At 34.8% G+C, this 21308-nt stretch overlaps 1 protein-coding gene across 16 annotated transcripts in view; it reads right to left on the reverse strand.

Moving 5' to 3' along the window:
- Positions 1-21308, reverse strand: part of TANC2 (tetratricopeptide repeat, ankyrin repeat and coiled-coil containing 2) — a 386637-nt gene that overhangs the window by 123829 nt on the left and 241500 nt on the right. For all 16 annotated transcript variants that reach the window (XM_070561684.1, XM_070561681.1, XM_070561680.1 and 13 more), the window contains 2 exons: positions 20938-21124; positions 8286-8549 (listed from right to left, as the gene is read on the reverse strand). In XM_070561684.1, coding sequence (XP_070417785.1) covers positions 8286-8549; positions 20938-21124 — 451 coding nt within the window. The remainder of the gene's footprint in view (positions 1-8285; positions 8550-20937; positions 21125-21308) is intronic.

Below are 21308 nucleotides of genomic sequence, written 5' to 3' on the forward strand. Positions count from 1 at the left end.
ATGTTTGCTACAGCCTGGGCAAGAAGCCACTCTGCTGTCCTTAAACACCCTTGATTCATAAAGCCAAGATTCTGCCTGGTGAACAGCCCAGTTTTGATTTTCTGTAAAATTCTCATTCTGTTTGGATTCATTTAAATCCCCCAAGATTCCCATTTCGCATTTACCTGTTTCTTAAGATCCTTGTCTTAGGAAAATGTGCAGCTCCAAACATTAACAAGTAGATGATGAGAGTTTACATTCTGACTTGTGTTGTTTGTATGTTTCCCTGACAGACTCCTCATTTTCACACAAAGCACTGAGGACAGCTGTTGCAAGCGAACATTTCCTGCTTCCCACTTCCCTTCAATTCATTGCCAATCTCATTTTAAGACATCAAGGGTGACCATAGACAGCCTACTCTGGTAATTTCTGCCATGTAACTGCAAGTCCACAAGGGTTCTCTACTTCCTTCCAACACAATAACTTCAAAAATAAATATGCAACAGTGATTTACCTTTTGAAAACAATAAAAGACATAGCTCTTATTTTTTCATATTTTAGAACTTTAAAGGTGTATAAACATCTAAATTTCTATTCAGAAAAATGAGCTACTCCAGGAAAACCCAAGCCTTGATGCTACAGACTGTCAAAACTCACCTTTAGTCACTTCATTACTTGAGTTAGAAGTTTTTATGTTTTCAGTAAATAGAACTATCTTTGTATGTGGAATATGGAGCTTTTAACTGGTACATCTAACTACAGACTTGACTTGTTTGAGTCTTATGTTTTTAAAAGTATACAGCTAAATCTAATTGACCAATATATTGACACTTAAATTAATCAGACTTCTATTTTAATAGTTAATGAAAAGCATGTTTCAAAAATTTCATTACATATATTTCTTCCATTTATGTTGTGCCTGAGTTAAAAGCACAGAAAAATTTTTTATAAAATAAACGACCATAAGCCTCTGCATATGTGCTGACTTCATTCCCTACAAGTAAAAATGTTACAAAAGCCATGTGTCCTTTCCATTCTTTTTAAAATCAAGGGTTTTATGGAATAACATAAACAGTTTTATTCAATCCAGCAGCAGCCTCAAGGATTTTAAATAATTCCTTGATAATTTCCTGGTCCTGCTAGATGTGGCCCTATAAAGATGCCAATGAGCTTGGGTGAAAGAGGGCACTTCTCTTTTCCAAGTGGGGAGAAGTCTGTAACACAGCAAGGACCATTTAAACAATTATTCTTGCAGGTTTTTTTTTTTAAGTGATGCAAATGGTACTTTCACATCATTATTCAACATTATTTAGTCTCTAAAATAAATACTTACGTTACTCATACTGAGCTAAAGTTTAAAAAAGAGAAATTTAAAACCTATTTGAGGAGGCCTTTGATTATTGGCATTCATCATCCCCCCCCCAAGTGTTTATATGCCTAGAACAATTTAATAAATATAAATATACTGGATTTTTCCCCCCTATTTCAAGCTCATCTCATATTTGAAATTCTCAATTCCTGTTCACCAAGGAGATCTGAGTATTTGATCTTCCCCAAGTTTGGGGAACCACTTCTATGTACACCTTAGAAAGTAAAGGAAAATATGTACATCTACAGCTAAAATGAGAAGAGAGGACCCTCCTGAGCTAAGAAAATTTATTTTAAAAAATGATTTAGATATCTAATTATTTAAGCTACCAGAGGCTGTGATCTGATCAAATGTTTACACACATTATACAGTTAGCAGGGTAATTCTCTGTGAAGAGTAATTTTATTTCTCTACATCCTGGAAACATTTTCAACCTATAATCTATTAAATTTTGAAAACAATTGAGTCATTTGGTTTATAGCTCACTTTCCTGCCTTTTTGTGAGGATACTGAAACCATAGTTTCCAGATACAGAAAACAACCCAATACAAACTATTCTCTGACCTATGACTGACAAAATCCTATTCTCCAGCACAAATCTATCTGGCTTCTGACTGTGCATTTACCTTTTACCCTTCCTTTGAGGAAGCATGATCAGGACTGCTTAAGAATCTGAAAATCTCTGTTAGCCAGAAACGCCAGTGTTAGGGGATGACCACTGTGATACGTGAAAAAATAATCAACAATTAACGTCTACAGGTACAACAATTTAGGCTAATATTATCTCTTTTATATTTTTTAACATGGGGGAGGGGCAGGAGAGGGAAAAGAAGAGGGGAGAAAGTATTAAAGTGTGTACAGGAAATATTTTCCAATACTTGAATTAGAACAAACTCCAGTAACAAAGAAAAACCACTGTTTTATAATACTTGACATAAACAGTATATTTTCTATCAAAAAGATAAGAAAAAGCATGGTCCATAAAAGAAAAATTTGATAAATTGATGTCATCAAAAATTTTGTGCTTCAAAATATATTAATAAGAAAAGTAAAAGATAAGCAACACACTGGGAAAAAATATTTTGCAAACACATCTCTGATAACAAGGTTTGTATCCTGAATATACAACAAAGTCTTACAACTCAATAAGAAGACAAACAACCCAATAAAAAAATGTGCAAAAGGTTTGAACAGATATTTCACCAAAGAAGATATGAATAGCTAATAAGCACACAAAATAAGGTCAATATCATTAGTCATTAGGAGAATGCAAATTAAAGCCACAACAAGATAACATTTCACACCTGCTAAAATAACTATAATAAGAGATAAGACAAATGGTAGAGAGGATGTGGAGAAACAGGAATCTCCATACATTGCAGGTGGGAAGGTTAAATGGTGTAGCCATTTTGGAAAACAGTTTGGGAATTTCTTAAAAAGTTAAACATAAATTTACCCTATGATCTAGTAATTCCACTCCCAGATATCTATTCAAGAGAAATGAAAACGTATGCCCACCCAAAGACTTGCACAGGAATGTTCATAGCAGCACTATTCACAATAGCCAAAAATTGGAGAAAACCTAAATGTCCATCAACTGGTGAACGGATAGATAAAGTGTGGTACAGCCACACAACAGAATACTATTTGTAATAAAAAGGAACAAATTTCAGATACATGCTAAGCAAAGAAGCCAGACATGAGAGACCACATATTGTATGACTCCATTTATATGAAATGTCCAGAAAAGGTAAATCTATAGAGATAGAAAGTATGATTAGTGGTTGCCTGGGCTGGGGTGGGAATGAAATTAACATTAAATTGACATGAGGAATCTTACGGGGATGATGAAAATTTTCTAAAACTGATTTACGCTGAAGGTTGCATAACTTGGTAAATATACTAAAGATTACTGAATTGGGTGAGTTACTTGGGTGAATTTTATGACATGTAAAATATGACAATATACTGGTTTTAAAAAAAAGGATCAAGAAAATACACATAAAAACTTTTGCTTTGGGACTTTATCTAGGCTACCACTAAACTAAGGTGGCAATTAGAATCATTTCTGGCCATTTTGGGTACTTACCCTAGGTTTATGCTCTCAATAAATGGAACACTTTAAGTAAATTATCTATTTGTTGAAGTTATTAGGTTATTTTTAATCTACACTAAAAACAGGTATTTCTTCAAAGATCTAGTTACATTGCTTAGGACTGCTATTTCTAAACCAAAAACAAGGAAAAATCCTTCTAGAAAGACAGGAGCTTATACATTTTTTTAAAGTGAGGTGTGATTTACCTACATAAAGTATATAAATCTTAAGTGTATAGCTCAATAAATTTTTATATATGTATATACGCAGACAACCACCATTCAGATCAAGATACAGCAGGCTTCCTTAAGTGATATTCCTGCCAAAGGTAACCACTACTTCAGTTCTATCACCATAGAAGTGCCATAGTTTTGTCTGTTTTTTCTGAGCTTTATATAAATATATATACTTCATACGATATGTACTCTCCATGGTGTCTGTAAGAGTAGTACGGACAATTTTTTTATCGTTGTATACAATTTATTTATCTGACTCTACTGTTGATGGGTATTTGGATGATTTTCAGCTTTCAGGTATTATGAATAAAACTCATATGAACATTCTTATATTTCTCTTTTAATGAACATAAGGACTTACTTTTGAAGGTCGTCCTACACAGGAGTCTAATTGCTTGGTTTTGTAGGTAACATGCATACAGCTTTATACACCTTTAATAGATCTCAACAAGCAGCTTTACAAAGTGATAGTACCAATTTATTAATATACACCCATCGGCACCATATGACAATTTCAACTGCATCACATCCTCACTAATACTCAGAATTCCCATTTTAACTTTTATTTGTGGGTATGGGTATAGTAGTATCTCATTGCCAAGAACTGTCAAGGATCTGATATTTTATCCTACTTCTAAGCTAACACGCCTGGATGCTGGAAGAAGAAATTAGACATCTAGGTCAGAGATGAAAGACAGTTTATTTCTCAGAGGAATAGCAGTAGCCAGACTATCAACATTTGTGCCAGTTCTCTGAGCCCCAACTCCCACAGGGCAATACAAAAAGGGTTGGCGATACCTGCACATGGAGATGGCTGCATTACAAGAGAGGCACTCTGCCGATAGATTAGTTTGCATTTCTAGGATTTTATATAAATGGAATCATATAGTATGTACTCTTTTTTTATCTGGCTTCTTTCATTCAGCATAACTATCCTGAGATTCATATATGTTGTTGCAGTACCAACAGTTCATTTCTTTTTATCGCTGGGTAGTATCCATTGTAAGGACAGACTATCATTTGTTTATCCACTCACCTGTTGATGGGCATTTGGGATGTTCACAATTTTTGGCTATTACAAATAAAGCTGCTATGATGATTCGTGCACATCTTTGTAAGAACATACGTATTTTTAAAGATTTTATTTTTCCTTTTTCTCCCCAAAGCCCCCCGATACATAGCTGCATATTTTTAGTTGTGGGTCCTTCTAGTTATGGCACGTGGGATGCCGCCTCAGCATGGCTTGATGAGCAGTGCCATGTCCATGCCCAGGATCCGAACCGGGGAAACCCTGGGCCGCCGAAGCAGAGCGTGCTAACTTAACTGCTCCAAGAACATGTTTTCATTTCTCTTGTATAAATCCTATCGATTTTTGACCTTACATGTTTCTAACATACATTATAGTCATATAACGTATATTATATGTATAATAGATCTATTTAAAAAAATCATAAGTAATATTAACCTCTGGAGATAGGCATTAGGCAGAGAGGGGAGAGCCGCTTTTCCTTTTGTTTTTGTATTTTTTGTTTGAATTTGAATTTTCATTTGCTTTATATATTATGTAATATACATCAATCTTTAATTTCTAGAATGTCAGCAGGAATCGCTGGGCAAGGAGATTATAGCTCATTCTTTTCGTTTGTTTTCTTCTTTGTATCTCCCTGTATTTAAAAAAAACCTGATAAAAGTTATTTTTTAAGGTAAAAACAAGAAAAGTCTCTTAAGCCACTCTTTCAACTCTATTAATACAGCCTTTAACCTGGCAATTCATCCCCTATAATTTTGCACAATACCAGAAGCTTTTAACTATTTTCTCTAACTCCAGCCTTTCCTCCTTCAGTCTATCCCATATGAATACACATCAGTCATTTTTCTTCTCTTTTCTTTTTTTTTTGGGGAGGAAGATTGTCGCTGGGCTAACATCTGTGCCCATTTTCCTCTACTTTATGCGGGATGCCACCATAGGGTGGCTCAGTGAATGCTGCTAGGTCTGTGCCTGGGATCTGAACCTGCGAACGCCGGGCCACCAAAGTGAGCACAGAAACTTAACCACTACCCCACCGGGCTGGCCTCTATAGTCATTTTTCTAAACTGAAAATCTGATAATGTGGCTCCTGCTTATTCTGCTTTCTATCCACAAAATAAACCCAACACTCATCATCAGAGTACATAAGGTCCTTGGTATCACCTTTCAACATCATTTTCTACCATTCCTTTCTTGTACCCCAGGTTCTAGTCATGCAGAAATACCAATAATGTGCCAAGTTCTTTAACTTCTTGGTGCCTCCTTCCTCTTTTTTCTATTAGTCCTTCTGGTGAATTCTTATTCGTCCTTCTCTATGATGTCTTTTATTCCTCTCTACTCTCACCCTTTGCACTCAGATGCTTCCTCTTCTGTGTTCCTATGGAAATTTATAAATTACTGTATTATAGCATTTACCACATCGTAGCTGAGTATGTTACAAAAACAACAATGGATGTCAATTAAAATTCCCTCTTGTAATTCTAGATAAAATTCTTATCTTAATATTTGCTTCAGTGACTGTTCCAATTGACATGCAAAAACTTACTGAGGTACAACTGTAGCCACAATTATGTTGATGCCTATAAGTAGTAAAGTTGTTAAATGGCAGTTAGCAAAAAAGACACCATGAGAGGTAGTTTAGAAGCTCAAAAAATTCACAAACTGAATGACAATTCCCTGAAAGTTGATTACAATTTAAAAGATGTTATTAAATAACTAGAATATCAGCTCTTACAAGATAGAATTCTAAATAAACTGAAATCTTACAATCCATGTAATGGAAGAATGTACTCTTCACCTGATAAAATGTTGCTTGCTTAGTAAAATTGTTTTTTAACATATTTCCAATGATATTTTTATCTGGTGATTAAAATACCTGACATAGAAACCTGCGTTCTATTCTCTGCAGTAGAATTACACAATTTATTCAATATATATTGGTTAGAGAAATAATTGATGACATTGATACTTTCAGAATTGGCCTTATACTAATTTCTGGAAAACAATAGTGTTAGAAAGCTTTAGAGACAGCGAGGGAAGAATCATATCTGGCTAATTAGTCCTGGAGAACTCTTTGTAAACCCTAAGGTTAGTATTTGCATAGTGTAAAATAATAAATCCCTATAGACATTTATGCTCAAGAACGGCAAAGTATTTTATAATCTCTTCAGCAAACTAAAAAGAAGACAAGAGAACCTCATACCTCTATCTCCTACTAAGTGCTCACCTCCCTTTTCAAATAATAGAGCCAGAATTTTCTTAGAAATCACTGCAGCTCAGTTAGCAAGTAAATTGGGATGTACCATTAAAGCTGGTAGCTATATTTCCCCATTTTTATATAGGCAAGGATTTAAATGCTTCTCTTCTGGAAAGACTGAATTTGCCTAGCACTTTCTCATAAGTTATAGCATTCTAGGATTCAAATATGACATCATGGTTAGGGATCAACATATTTAACAGAAACTAGGAGAGAAAATTTTCTGTCACTCTATGAAAGTGAATAATCTTGAAAAATTAATACTAAAATCTTATGCAGTTACTGATCTTCCAGATGAGCCATTCTCTCCATAATCACATCTGATGACAGATGCTGATGATCTCCCAGAAGACAGAAAAAGATTAATGGTTTAGAAAAGGTACAAAAGGAAAATGGGAAAGGCAAGAAGCATCACACTACTATCTGCATAACATAAATAGTTACATCTGGGAAATAAGTGCTCTTGACTACAATAAGAACTTTCTTATCTTGCATCAGTGAGATAAACCTATGCATGAACAAAACTATTCACCAGGCAAGTAGAAAGACAAACATAACTTTGATTTTGTAGTATGGATGAAGTCCAGATGATGATACATTTTGAAAATGTCAGAATGCTCAACTATTCTCCCAAAGCTCCTGGTCTGAATTATTAAATAGCAACTTAGCTGTATAAAAAATATCCCTTGACATCAATTCTGAACAGCTGCTAAAGAATAATGGCTCCATCCTCCAGCCACTTAACTTTCTGTATCATTTCTTTACGACTAAAACTGCTAGAGGTTGTCTGAGTTGTTCTTTAGCAGTGTAGGGACCTGGTGATCCTTCTACGATAAGATAGCCAGGATACTGTGAAAATATTGAGCTCTTGGAATAGGGACGTTGAATTGTTGCCTGCCTGCCACTCCTTCAAACTATGGATGATGATTTCTGCTAATACAAATTCTACTGAAATAATGCTTCAATTTAATAATGTTTTTTAAAACTAAAGTTTTTAAAAACTAAAATCTCCAACTGAAATCCTTTCAAAGACTTCTGATGTGAGAAAAAAAGACTTTTTTAGCAGCTTGACAATATGCTTTATAGCTTCTGTTTCTGATTTTATGTGTGCTTTTATATTTTTGGGGAGCAGAACTAAACGATCACTTGAGGAACTCGAGCCTTCCCCTAGGTTAAAAAGATATGCCCATGTATAACACCCAAACACAAAAGAGTAGCTTAGTCAAAGGAAATGAATGGAAAATTTAAATACTATTAGAGTAGAATTTATTTTCATTTCAATGTATATGCTGGTAAAATGATCATTGTTTGAGAAACCTTACCTGCTACTGAATTTGGCCGTGGCATAAGATACAGAGGAATAGACTGTACCGATTGAGATAAAACTGTTTCCAAATTCCTGTCTGGGATCTTATTCAGACTATAGGTGGAAGCCGTCATGTTTTCATCTACTCGATACAAACAGGAATCCATGCTGGATTTTTGAGACTGCCAAGGCTTTAGGTTTCCTCCAGATCCTAATTCTTTACTGCTTTCCCCAACATATTTTGTGCGTTCCACGTTTTCAGAATAGCTTGTCAACGTAGCTGAAAAAAAGAGTGAAAAGAATTTTAAAAAACACAAAAAACCTGTTGACTAATCTGTTTACTACTGTACAAATTTGTGACTAGATTAGAATATTAGAAACATTATTTAAAAAAAATTACTTGATGATAATTTCATCTCCACCATAAAGTTTAAATAATTGAAACCAAAAAATACCTCTCTCTCACATCTCTCTCATATATTTACTTTAACAACTTTATTTAAATGAACTAAACAAATTCATACATCGTTGCTAAAGTACCTACAACTGAGGCTGATCAATGCTAAAAATTTCAGAATTTCATCAAAAGGGAATTTATATAATTTTCATGGATTGCTGGAGAGCTCCAGAGGTCTCAAAAAGATCTATATACTCTTTTTATCCTGTATTTTCCCTCATTTAAATTTATTTCCTGGCCCTTTATAGATAACAAAGAATTAGCAAAAATAAACAGTCCCTAAGCAGAAGGTACTACAGGAGAAAGAATCTATCCACATAAGGACACAATACAGGGCCACCTTGTACAGCTACCCTTTGTAGCTCTAACCCTATATACGTTGAATCTCTTAATGAAATCAAACAAAAACTGAAAAGGCATTAGAATTTTATCCAGTCTTACGACTAATTTTAAACAGGAAAATTTTCACCAACCCTAGAAACGGAAGGACTAAAAACATTAAAATCTAGATTATAAAAATCTTTGCAATAATTATAAAACAAGAACAAAAGATATCATGCCGGAAGAGTTTTTATGTTAGTTCATATTCTCCTTACATTTTAAATGTACCTACTGTTAAAAAAGAAGAGACCTAAGTTCATGAAGTAATTTCCATGATTCTTTTTAGTGAGGTTTTCTCTTTGGAAATTTAAATGGTGTTCTGGACTTTGTAGTAACAAGGGAAGATGATGAATTACAAAGAAAGACATCCTGGTTGCCTTCCAGCCTTGCTGGTCTTTACTATAAAATGTGCTCCTTGCATCTGAGAATTAAGTGCTGCCAACTGGTTTCTGTATCCTCACTGATATTAGGGAGCCCAGTTCCATGGCATCATCTCCCTGTTGTTGCCAACAACTTCATCAGAGAGCGCAGGCAGCATTAGGCTTCTCAAAGATGCCAGTGCTCTCCACTCCCACTTAGCGATGAGCTATCCTTTTTATATATTGCTGGATTCAATTTGTTAGAATTTTGTTAAGGACTTTTATGTCTATGTTCATGAGAGACACTGGTCTGTAGTTTACTTTTCATGTAATGTCTCTGTCTGGTTTGGTCTTAGGGTCATGTCGGCCTCATGAAGTGTTCCTTTCACTTCAACTTTCTGGAGCAGTTTTTGCAGAAATAGTATTATTACTTCCTTCAATGTTTGGTAGAATTTACCTATCAAGGCATCTGGACTAAGTTTTCCTTGTGGTAAGGTTTTAAACAACAAATTCAATTTATATTTCACAGCTGTAAGGATCTTCAGGTAGGGGCTGGCCTTGTGGCCAAGTGGTTAAGTTGCGTGCTCTGCTTTGGTGGTCCAGGGTTTCACTTGTTTGGATCCTGGGCACGGACATGGCACCACTCATCAGGCCATGCTGAGGTGGCATCCCACATAGCACAACCAAAAGGATCTACAACTAGAATATACAACTATGTACTGGGGGGCTTTGTGGGGGAGGAGAAGAAGAAAAAAAAGAAGATTGGCAAGAGATGTTAACTCAGGTGCCAATCTTAAAAAAAAAAATTTAAAAAAAAGAAAGATATTCAGGTTATCGCTTTGTTTTCAAATGAGCTTTGGTAGTTTGTTATTTTGAGGAATTTGTCCACTTCATCTAACTTGTCAAATGTATTGGCATAAAGTTGTTCATGACATTCCTTTATCATCCTTTTAATGTCTGTGGGGTCTGTAGTGATGTCCCTTTCTCATTCCTGATATTGGTAATTTCTATCTTCTTTTCTTCATGATTAATATGGCTAGAGGTTTATCAATGTTATTGATTTTCTCAAAGAACCAGTCTTCAGTTTCACTGATTTTCTCTACCATTTTCTATTTCATTTATTTCCGCTCTTTATTGTTTTTGTTTACTTTCTGTTTACTTTGGTTTGAATTTCTTCAAGTGAAAATACAGTTCCTGATACAATAACTTTCTTCTTTTCTAAAATAAGCATGTAATGTGATAAATTTCCTTATAAGGACTTCTTTAGCTGTGTTCCACAGATTTTGATCTTTTGTTTTCAGTATCATCCAATTAAAAATATTTTATAATTTCCCTTGTGCTTCTGTTATTTAGAAATGGATTTCTATAAGTATTTGTGAAATTTCCTATTTTTCTATTATTGGTTTCTAATTTAATCACATTGTGGTCAGAGAACACATTTTGATGGTTTGAGTCCATTTAAATTTATTGAGACTTGTTTTATGGACTAGAATATGGTTTATCTTAGTGAATCTTCTGTGTGCGTCTAAAAATAATATGTACTCTGTTCTTGTCGGGTAGACTGTCCTATAAATAACAATTAGGTCAAGTTGGTCGATAGAATTGTTCAGGTCTTCTATATGCTAATTGATTTCCTACTCATTCTATATCAACTACTGAGAGATAAGTGCTGAAATCTCTAACTATGTTTGTGGATTTCTTCCATTTTTAAGCTCTAATATTAGGTGCATAAACATTCAGGATTGTTATTTCCTCTTGATGAAATGACTCATTTATCATTATGAAATGAGCTTCCTTTATATGTTATCATTCTTTGTTCTGAAATCTATTTTGATATTCTTCATTCCGAAATGGGTGGAGGAGGGAGATGATGAGCATACATTATGGGTTCCAGGACTAGTAGGAACAAGCAGGGACTTAATTTTCATTTACTAATCCTTTCTATGTCTTTTTGGGAGACTGCAACTGGCTACCCCTCTTTGAAGGACTGGATTTGGACCTCTCCCCTCAGAAAAGAATTGAGTATATCATATCATCATGTTCCCAGGTGAGACCAGATGCCAAAAGAGAGTACTATTGGATCTACATAGTGCCAAGAGTTGGACTGTATTTGATTTGCCACCCTAGATATACTCACCTGCCTGTTGTGTGGCTATAGTTGCCTACGCAGTGGTGTGAACTATTCCCATGGGTTGGAGCTGGGTCCTGTTATTAACACCCCTGCTCCAGACTGAGAGATTGGCTATAGTGGCTGCTCCTAGTCCTTTGTGTTGACATGGGTACAAGTCAACCAATGCCCTGCATGTTGCTGTATAGCCTCTCTCCTCTACCTTTGGATTTCCTTGTCGCCACTGAGACATGAGAAGCAGTAGGGCTACTGGATTTGTGCAACAGGAAGAGTGGGGGAAATAACATCTTATTAGGGCAAACACACCAATGTGAGAAAGGAACTAGCAGAAAAATCCCCTTCTAATTACTCCTTCCACAGTTCAGAAATATATGGTCTCTCTGAAGGCTTTCAGCAGGACCAAACAATTACCTCTGCCAGCTCTGTCATTCCTTATATTTGCTCTCCTTCCTTTCCTGTCTCACACCTCCTTTCCTTGACTCTTGCTTCCCTGAATTGTACTCCCTTAATAAAATGTTAGCATATAACCTTTTGTCTCTCAGGCTCTATTTTCTAAGGAACCTGGGCTAAGGCAGTACTGCTGGTAAAAATGTTGGGAACCATGGGCTAGATATTCTTAAAGCTAATTCAAACGTTCAAGTCATATTAAGTTATTATATCATTTTGGTATGTGGTCAAAACTATGCACTTTAATTAAAAATTCATTTAATATATTCAGTCTTTCAGTCATAAATAGCTCAATGGTTCCTAACCTTTTTGCCACCAAACACAATAGTGCAGCCTCTCCAGTGAGATTTTTATGGATTCCACAGCATATTTTATAAGTTCTAAATGTGTTTAGTGATAGTATATAGGTATATATTTGTCTTATGTGTGTATATGTCTGTGTTTGTTGTTTTTAAACATATATGCTTCTTATCCTAATTTCTAGAAACTGTCTCATTACTTTAAAATATATTTAAACATTTTTCTTTCAGTAAAATTTGAAATGTAATTTCACTTGGTATAAAGATGTGATGATTCAGCTGGCTTTATAATTCTTAGCTAGATGCTTGGAGTTCACATAGCTGCTAGGATCAGTATACTGAAAGCTAGGGAATGAGGACTCCCGTTTCTCAGAGGACTTGTCCACCTGCAAAATGTCTGTTATTTAACCCCTTGCCCTTTGGGGGTTTTTGTGTTGTGCCCCAACAAAAGTTTTTATCCTTAGGTCCCAAATTAGAGTTGGCTAAGATGTACTTGTGTCTGTGTGGTTTTACCTGGTGTATATACTAGAAATATATCCCTTTTCTCCAGATAAACCATGAGCACAATCAGTAGGCTTCAAAGACTGGAACACTACACCTTTAAAGGTCTGAGAAGGTGGTAATGGGTTTCACTATCTACAATATTTCAAATAACTGATAAATAATATGTTTACTGGTGACTAGTTAACTAAAACAGCAAGTTTCTGTAAACTTAGCTAGAATTACCTGAAGGGGGAGAACATAAGTAATCTCACTTTGATTAGAGGTTTTGGCAGAAATGTTTGATAAATTAAAAATGAGAAACTACTGAATAATGAATAGAGTGATGCTGAAGATTTTTTTCAAAAATATGGGATCTATCAACAAAAATTATGAAAGTCTTGATTGGTGGTGGAACACTGTGAGAAACTTTGAGTTATTTTGTGGCACAAAGACAATTGTTCAGTGGCCTGTGGGTGCTGTTTTATTATTTAAATGCCAAATTTTTTAATGAGGAAGAGCTTTTATGGTCATGGTATTTAAAAGCAATGATAAAGAAGACATCTAGTTTTCCCAATGTGAGAAGAGCAGACGTCATTTTGCACTACTATTGTACTATTTGCATAAACCAAATGTGTTATTACACAGTTCACTTGTTTTTAAAAAATGAAGCCCAGAGTATTCTTTGCCCTTCTTTACTAGAGAGAAATGTACCTAGTCCCTGGCACATAGTATATGCTCAATAAATATCTGTTGAAAGAATGAATAAATTAGTTTTATTGAATGCTCAACAGTCCAGAATCTTTCTGGGGCACGGAAAGAGTGTAAACAGACAACTCACATAAAATACTAGAAGTAAAATTCTCTGGGTAAACATTCTCATTTAGGAATTTTGTGCATTTTTGCTCCATTGATGCTTTTCACAGAACTTGGTGACTTTTAGTTAATTCTGTTCACCTAGCTAGCCAATAAATTTTTTTGAGCAACTAGTATGTGTCAGGATACAGTGGTGAACAAGATAATTCCTAAGTCTTTAATCCCAGAAGAAGAACAATTCTGTGGGAAAAGAGGCCAGACATAGAAAAAATGAAGAATCACAAAATTGAATGCTATTTTTAATAACAACATGCTAATTTCTGCATACTAACCATTTTTATGGACGTATCCGATTTTACTCAACCATTCCTCTATGGTGAGACCTTACGACATAATTTAAGGTCAGCAAGGTGACTGAAGTATCAGAGCATACACTGATATTTGATTCATGTAGTTACTAAAAGTTTCAGAAGTCCAAAACCTATGCAGTCTATATGCCAAATAAGCTGGCCTACAGGAATTAAACACTCATATTTGCAAAGTTTCTATGAATGGAGTTGAAGAGGAAGACACGGCTCCTCATTGAAAAATATACATATTCGTTTTCCACTACACCTAATCTATCTCTATTTCTATTTCTCTAGACCTAATCATTCCCAGGTGGAACAAAGAATAGTGCGGAAATAATGAATTTCAAGTAATTAAAGAGATTTTTCTGACATTTTTTCCATTTTCCTTCCTTGATATAGAAAAAAATTGCTACCTCAGTATTGAAAACTGCTTACATGACGTCTGTTTATATTGCCACATAAGCCAGGAGGAGACAGTGTGAGGAAGTAGGAATTACAGGCTTACAAACAGGCTTATTGTGAATAAAATTAACTCCACGTATTTTAAAACAGTTTTATTGAGGTACTATAATTTACACACCATAAAATGCACCCGTTACAAATGTACAATTCAATGATTTTTAGGAAATTTATAGATCGGTGTAATCATCACTACAATTCAGTTTTAGAACGTTCCCATAACCCCAAAAAGCTCCGTAGTGCCTGTTTGCAGTTAATCTCTGTTCTCATCCTAGTCCTAGGCAACTGCTGATTTTCTTCTATCTCTATAAATTTGCCATTTCTGGAATTGAATATAAACAGAATCATCCAATATGTAGTTTTTATGTCTGGCTCCCTTCACTTAACATAATGTTTCTGAGGTCAATTCATTCTACAGCCTTTATTAATAGTTTCTTCTTTTTTATTGCTGAATAGTATTCTACTGTACGGACATTCCACATTTTGTATATCCACTACCAGTTGATGGCTATTTGAATTGTTTCCAGTTTTTGGCTTTTATGAACAATGTTTCTTTCTTTGGACTTAGGTTTTCATTTCTCTTGGATTGATTCCTAAGAGTAGAATCACCAGGTCGTATGGTAAGTTTATGTTTACTTTGTAAGAAAATGCCAAATTGTTTTCCAAAGTGGCTGTACCATTTTAAATTCCTACTGGTAATGTTGATGGTTCTAGTTTTTCTATGTCTTTGCCAACACTTGGTACTATTTTTTCTTTTGTAACAACCATTCTATTGGCTGTGTAGTAGTATCTCATTGTGGTTTTAATGTGCACTTCTCTAATGACTGATGACATTGGCATCTTTTTGTGTGCTTATTAGGCAGTCATATATCCTGTTTGGTGAAATGTCTACTCAAATCTTTTGCACACTTAAAAATTGGTTTGTTTGTCTTCTATATTTTAAAGCTGACAGTAATAATTTTTATAGTGATTCACTACTCTAATTTTGTTGATAAAGACTAAATTTTTAATGCCAGATAATAATCTTAGGTCATCCATCCTGAGACAGAGTTATTTTAGAACTATGCACTGTTTTGTAATAATTAGGACCATGGGTTTTCAAGTCCTACAGACCTGAACTTGAATCTCAGCTTTGCCTCTTATTATCTATGCGACCTGGGACCAATTATTTTTGAATCTCAGTTTTCTAAGTCTAAGAAAGATTATACTATTATGTAAGATAGAATTATTTTACAGGTAGGCTGGGCCGGCCCTATGCTTATCTCTGGGGATGCCTGGAAGTCTGGTACTGACTCTTAGCCAAGCTAAGGTCAACTGGGATAACTAATGATTTATAATTCGCTGTTTAAAGTTTGAAACTCCCCTGGCAGCATCCAGAATTAGTTGTTTATTAACAGCTTACACCTGGAGGACTTAGTCCGGCTTGGCTACGTGACCAGAAGGGCATAAAAATCTTCACTGTAAACTTTTGGGGAGTTCCCTTGAAATCAAGATTCCTTGTACAAATCTTGGCGGTTTATATTTTGGAAACAGAGCACATCCTATCTGATTAAGAAAGGACCTGGAGAGTGGCACCTGGAAGTGTCTTGGGTCCTCGGTGCTTGCCTCTATTCTCTTTTGCCTGCTGTACTGTATCTTTACTAAAAGCTTTCTCTAAGTATGCTCTGTGGAGTCTTATACATCCTTTCAATTATCTGATCCTGTGAAATCTTTACAACTATCTTCTTATAAGATGATTATAAAGATTAAATAATGATACCTGGCCCATAGGTTGTACTCAAAAAATGGTGGTTATTGTTATTATATTAGGTCAATTACGCAAGAGAAATGCTCTGTTGTTACAATTGGCAAGATTTCATCCTTTCTTATGGCTGAGTAGTATTCCATTGTGCATATATACCACATCTTCTTTATCCATTCTTCCCTTGATGGTCACCTAGGTTGCTTCCAAGTCTTGGCTATTGTGAGATGTATGAGTTCTTTATATATTTTGGAAATTAACCCCTTATCAAATATATGGTTTGCAAATATCTTCTCCAAGTTGTTAGGTTGCCTTTTTATTTTGTTAATGGTTTCCTTTGCTGTGCAGAAGCTTTTCAGTGTGATGTAGCCCTGTTTATTTTTTCTATTGTTTCCTTGCCCAGTCAGACACAGTACTTAAAAATATGCTGCTAAGACTGATGCTGAAGAGCGTACTGTCTATGATTTCTTCTAGAAGTTTCATGGGTTCACATCTTACATTCAAGTCTTTAATCCATTTTGAGTTAATTTTTGTGTATGGTGCAAGATAATGGTCTACTTTCATTTTTTCCCATGTGGCTGTCCAGTTTTCCCAACGCCCTTTATTGAAGACTTTCCTTTCTCTATTGTACATTCTTGGCTCTTTTGTTGAAGATTAACTGTTCACAGATGTGTGGTTTTATTTCTGGGCTTTCAATTTTGTTCCATTGGTCTGTGTCTGTTTTTGTGCCACTGCCATGCTGTTTTGATTACTATAGCTTTGTCATATATTTTGAAGTCAGAGATTGTGATGCCTCCAGCTTTTATTTTTTTTTTTCTTAGTATTGCTTTGGCTATTTTGGGTCTTTTGTTGTTTCATTAAACTTTAGGATTATTTGTTCTGTTTGTGAAAAATGTTGCTGGAACTTTAACACGGATTGCATTGAATCTGTAGATTGCTTTAGGAAGTATAGACATTTTAACTACATTAATTCTTCCAATCCAGCAGCATGGAATATCTTTCCATTTCTTTGTGTCTTCTTCAATTTCTTTCAACAATGTTTTATAATTTTCAGTGTACAGGTCTTTTACCTCTTTAGTTAAATTTATTCCTAGGTATTTTATGCTTTTTCTTGCAATTATAAATGGGATTATATTCTTGATTTCTCTTCCTGGTACTTTGTTAGTGTATAGAAACACAACTGTATGTTGATTTTGTATCCTGCAACTTTACTGTATTCATTTATTATTTCTAAACGTTTTCTGATGGATTCTTTAGGGTTTTCTATATGTAAAATCATGTCACCTGCAAATAATGACAGTTTCACTTCTTCCTTTCCAATTTGGATCCCTCTTATTTCTTTTTCTTGCCTGATTGCTCTGGCTAGGACTACGAACACTACGTTAAATAAGAGTGGTGAAAGGGGGCATCTTTGGTTCCTGTTCTTAGAGGGACAGCTTTCAGTTTTTCTCCACTGAGTATGATATTAGCTGTGGGGTTGTCATACCTTTACTGTGTTGAGGTACTTTTCTTCTATACCCATTTTATTCAGAGTTTTTATCATAAATGGATGCTGTATCTTGTCAAATGCTTTCTCTGCATCTATTGAGATAATCATGTGATTTTTATTCTTCACTTTGTTATTGTGGTATATCACATTGATTGACTTGCAGATGTTGAACCATCCCTGCATCCCTGGAATAAATCCCACTTGATCATGGTAGATGATGCTTTTAATGTATTGTTGTATTCAATTTGCTAGTATTTTGTTGAGGATTTTTGCATCAATGTTCATCAGTGATACTGACCTGTAATTTTCCTTTTTTTGTTGTCCTTGTCTGGTTTTGGTATTAGGTGAATGTTGGCTTCATAGAATCAGTTAGGAGCTCCCCTTCCTCTTCAATTTTTGGAAGATTTTGAGAAGTATAGGTATTAAGTCTTCTTTGAATGTTTGATAGAATTCACCAGGGAAGCCACTTGGTCCTGAACTTTTATTTTTTGGGAGGTCTTTGATTACCATTTTGATCTCCTTACTGGTGATTGGTCTATTCAAATTCTCTATTTCTTCTTGATTCAGTTTTGGAAGGTCATATGATTAGAAGAATTTATCCATTCTAGATTATCCAATTTGTTGGTATATAGCTTTTTGTAGTATTCTCTTATAATCTTTTGTATTTCTGAGGCGTCCATTGTAATTTCTCTTCTTTCATTTCTGATTTTATTTATTTGAGCCTTTTCTTTTTTCTTGGTGAGTCTAGCTAAAGGTTTGTCAATTTTGTTTATCTTTTCAAAGAACCAGCTCTTAGTTTCATTGATCTTTTTCTATTACTTTTTAGTCTCTGTTTCATTTATTTCTGCTCTGATTTTTGTTATTTCATTCCTTCTACTGATTTTGGGCTTTGTTCTTCTTTTCCTAGTTCCTTTAGGGGCACTGTTAGACTGTTTACTTGAGATTTTTCTTGCTTATTGAGGTAGGCCTATATTGCTATAAACTTCTCTCTTAGGACCACTTTTGCTGTATCCCATAGATTTCGGCATGTCGTATTTTCACTTTTATTTGTCTCAAGGTATTTTTTGATTTCTCCTTTGATTTCTCCATTGACTCAACTGTTGTTCAGTAGCATTTTTTTTTTCCGAAAAAAATTTTTTTTTTAAAGATTTTTTTTTTTTTTTCCCTTTTTCTCCCCAAAGCCCCCTGGTACATAGTTGTATATTCTTCGTTGTGGGTCCTTCTAGTTGTGGCATGTGGGACGCTGCCTCAGCGTGGTTTGATGAGCAGTGCCATGTCCGCGCCCAGGATTCGAACCAACGAAACACTGGGCCGCCTGCAGCGGAGCGCGCGAACTTAACCACTCAGCCACAGGGCCAGCCCCTGTTCAGTAGCATTTTGTCTAATCTCCACATATCTGTGGCTTTTCTGATTTTCCTCCTATAATTGATTTCTAGTTTCACACCATTGTGGTCAGAAAAGATGCTTAGTACTATTTCAATCTTCTTAAATTTATTGAGACTTGTTTTGTGGTTTAATATGTGATCTATCCTGCAGAATGTTCCATGTGCATTTGAAAAGTATCTGTATTCCACAGTTTTTGGATGGAATGTTCTGTATATATCTACTAAGTCCATCTGGTCTAAGGTGTCATTTAAGGACAATGTTTCCTTATTGATCTTCTGTTTGGATGATTTATCCATTTATGTAAGTGGAAAGTTAAAGTCCCCTACTATTATTGTGTTGCTGTCTATTTCTCCTTTTATGTCTGTTAATAATTGCTTTATATATTTAGGTGCTTTTATGTTGAGTGCATAGATATTTAGAAGTGTTATATCCTCTTGTTGGAGTGTTCCCTTTATCATTATGTAGTACCTTTGTCTCTTGTTACAGTTTTTGTTTTAAAGCCTATTTCGTGAGATATAAGTATTGCTACCCCAGCTTTCTTTTCATTACCATTTGCATGGGGTATCTTCTTCCTTCCCTTCACTTATTTAGTTAAAATACTTATTTAATGATTATGTCTTCATAAAGACTTCTCATATAAGTAAATCACAAATTAGAAATTTATTATGCTAAATTATGAGGGTATATAAAAATTATAAATTCTGCCTTTGAGAAGATTTGTAATAAGTTTTGAAATCAGGAAATCTAAGTCCTCCAACTTACATTTTTTAAAAGTCTTTTTAAATTACTTCAGCAATGTTTTATAGTGTTTAGTGTACAAGTCTTTTGCCTGCTTGGTTAAATTTCTTCCTGAGTGTTTTATTCTTTTTGATGCTACTGTAATGGAATTGTCTTCTTAATTTTCTTTTTGGATTGTTCATTGTTAGGGTATAGAAATACAATGTGTTTTTGTGTGGTGATTTTGTATACTGTAACACTGCCATAAAAATATTCTTTTTATCTACTCAATATTTAGTTAAAATGAATAAATTCATATACTGACATATATTCATTTAAGTAGTGGAGATATACTTAGTTGCCATAACATTAATATCTGCCATTACATCCAAACAAATAAATATATTGATTTGATAACCTTTAGAAGGAAGCCAAATGAGAAAGAAATATTTTATTTCCTTTATTCCTTAACTGTTCCCATTTTCTGGCCTCTTCAACTTTTGTCATTTGTTGACCAGCTTCTCCTCACTCCTTCCTTAAAACTTTTATATTCCTTGGCTTCAGTAACATTACACTGTCCCAATTTTGATATTTGTCCGAGTGCTCCTGTTTTGGTATCCACCGGCTCATTCTCCCACGTTCAATTCCCTGCTCAATTTCAATGTGCCCTAGGATTCTGTGCTCAGTCCTGTTTTCTTCTCTTTGCATTTCTTTTGTTCAGATTCTTTATTTCCCAAAACTTCATTCATTTCCATTTAATTAACTTCCCTTAATAAGTATATAATAGGCAATAAGTATATGAAGAACTGAGAACCTCCATGAAACTCTACTAGTTCAGTGAGGAATAAACTTTTTCTGAACCACTTCTGTTGGTAGATGGATGAAGTATGTGAATTTACAGGAATAAGTAGAAAGGACTTTTTCTATCCACCCCTTCTTTTATCAGGTAATATCTTTAAAGGAGTAGTTAAGCAGGGAGGGATACATTTCATTTCGTTTACCTTTATTTCTCTCTCCAGCATCATTAAAAAGAGAAGGATACATTTTATATATACATCTCAACAACACAAAAGCAGAATTTTTGAAATCTTAAGCTTGCTTAATTATTTTAAAAAGAAAAAAAGGACACAAAATGATTAATATAAAAACTTTAACTCACCAATGATACCACTATCTCTGCTTTCAAGGGTGGAAGTTGGACTAGTGACAGCCCCATAGCTGCAATCCTTGGCAGTTGCATTTGTACTGACTGGAGGGAGGGTGGAGCAGGGGCTACTGGCTGGTGGAGAGGCAGTGCTGCTAGTCAAGGTGGAACAGGGACTTATCCGCTGGGTGATTGCTGAGGTCTGAAAAGTTGGAATGAAAAATAATATAAACCGATCAGTTGTTAAAGTAAAATATATCTTATGGTAAAACATATGCTTTGGATGAGAAAAAGAAGGAAATCTACATGCACAGCTTTTGTATCTATTAGATTCTATTTCCAGGATAAGAGATTCTGCATTCTACAATTAAGGTCAAACTTGATCA

This window comes from Equus przewalskii, chromosome 10 (genome assembly GCF_037783145.1).
Source record: "Equus przewalskii isolate Varuska chromosome 10, EquPr2, whole genome shotgun sequence".
Classification (NCBI taxonomy): Eukaryota; Metazoa; Chordata; class Mammalia; order Perissodactyla; family Equidae; genus Equus; species Equus przewalskii.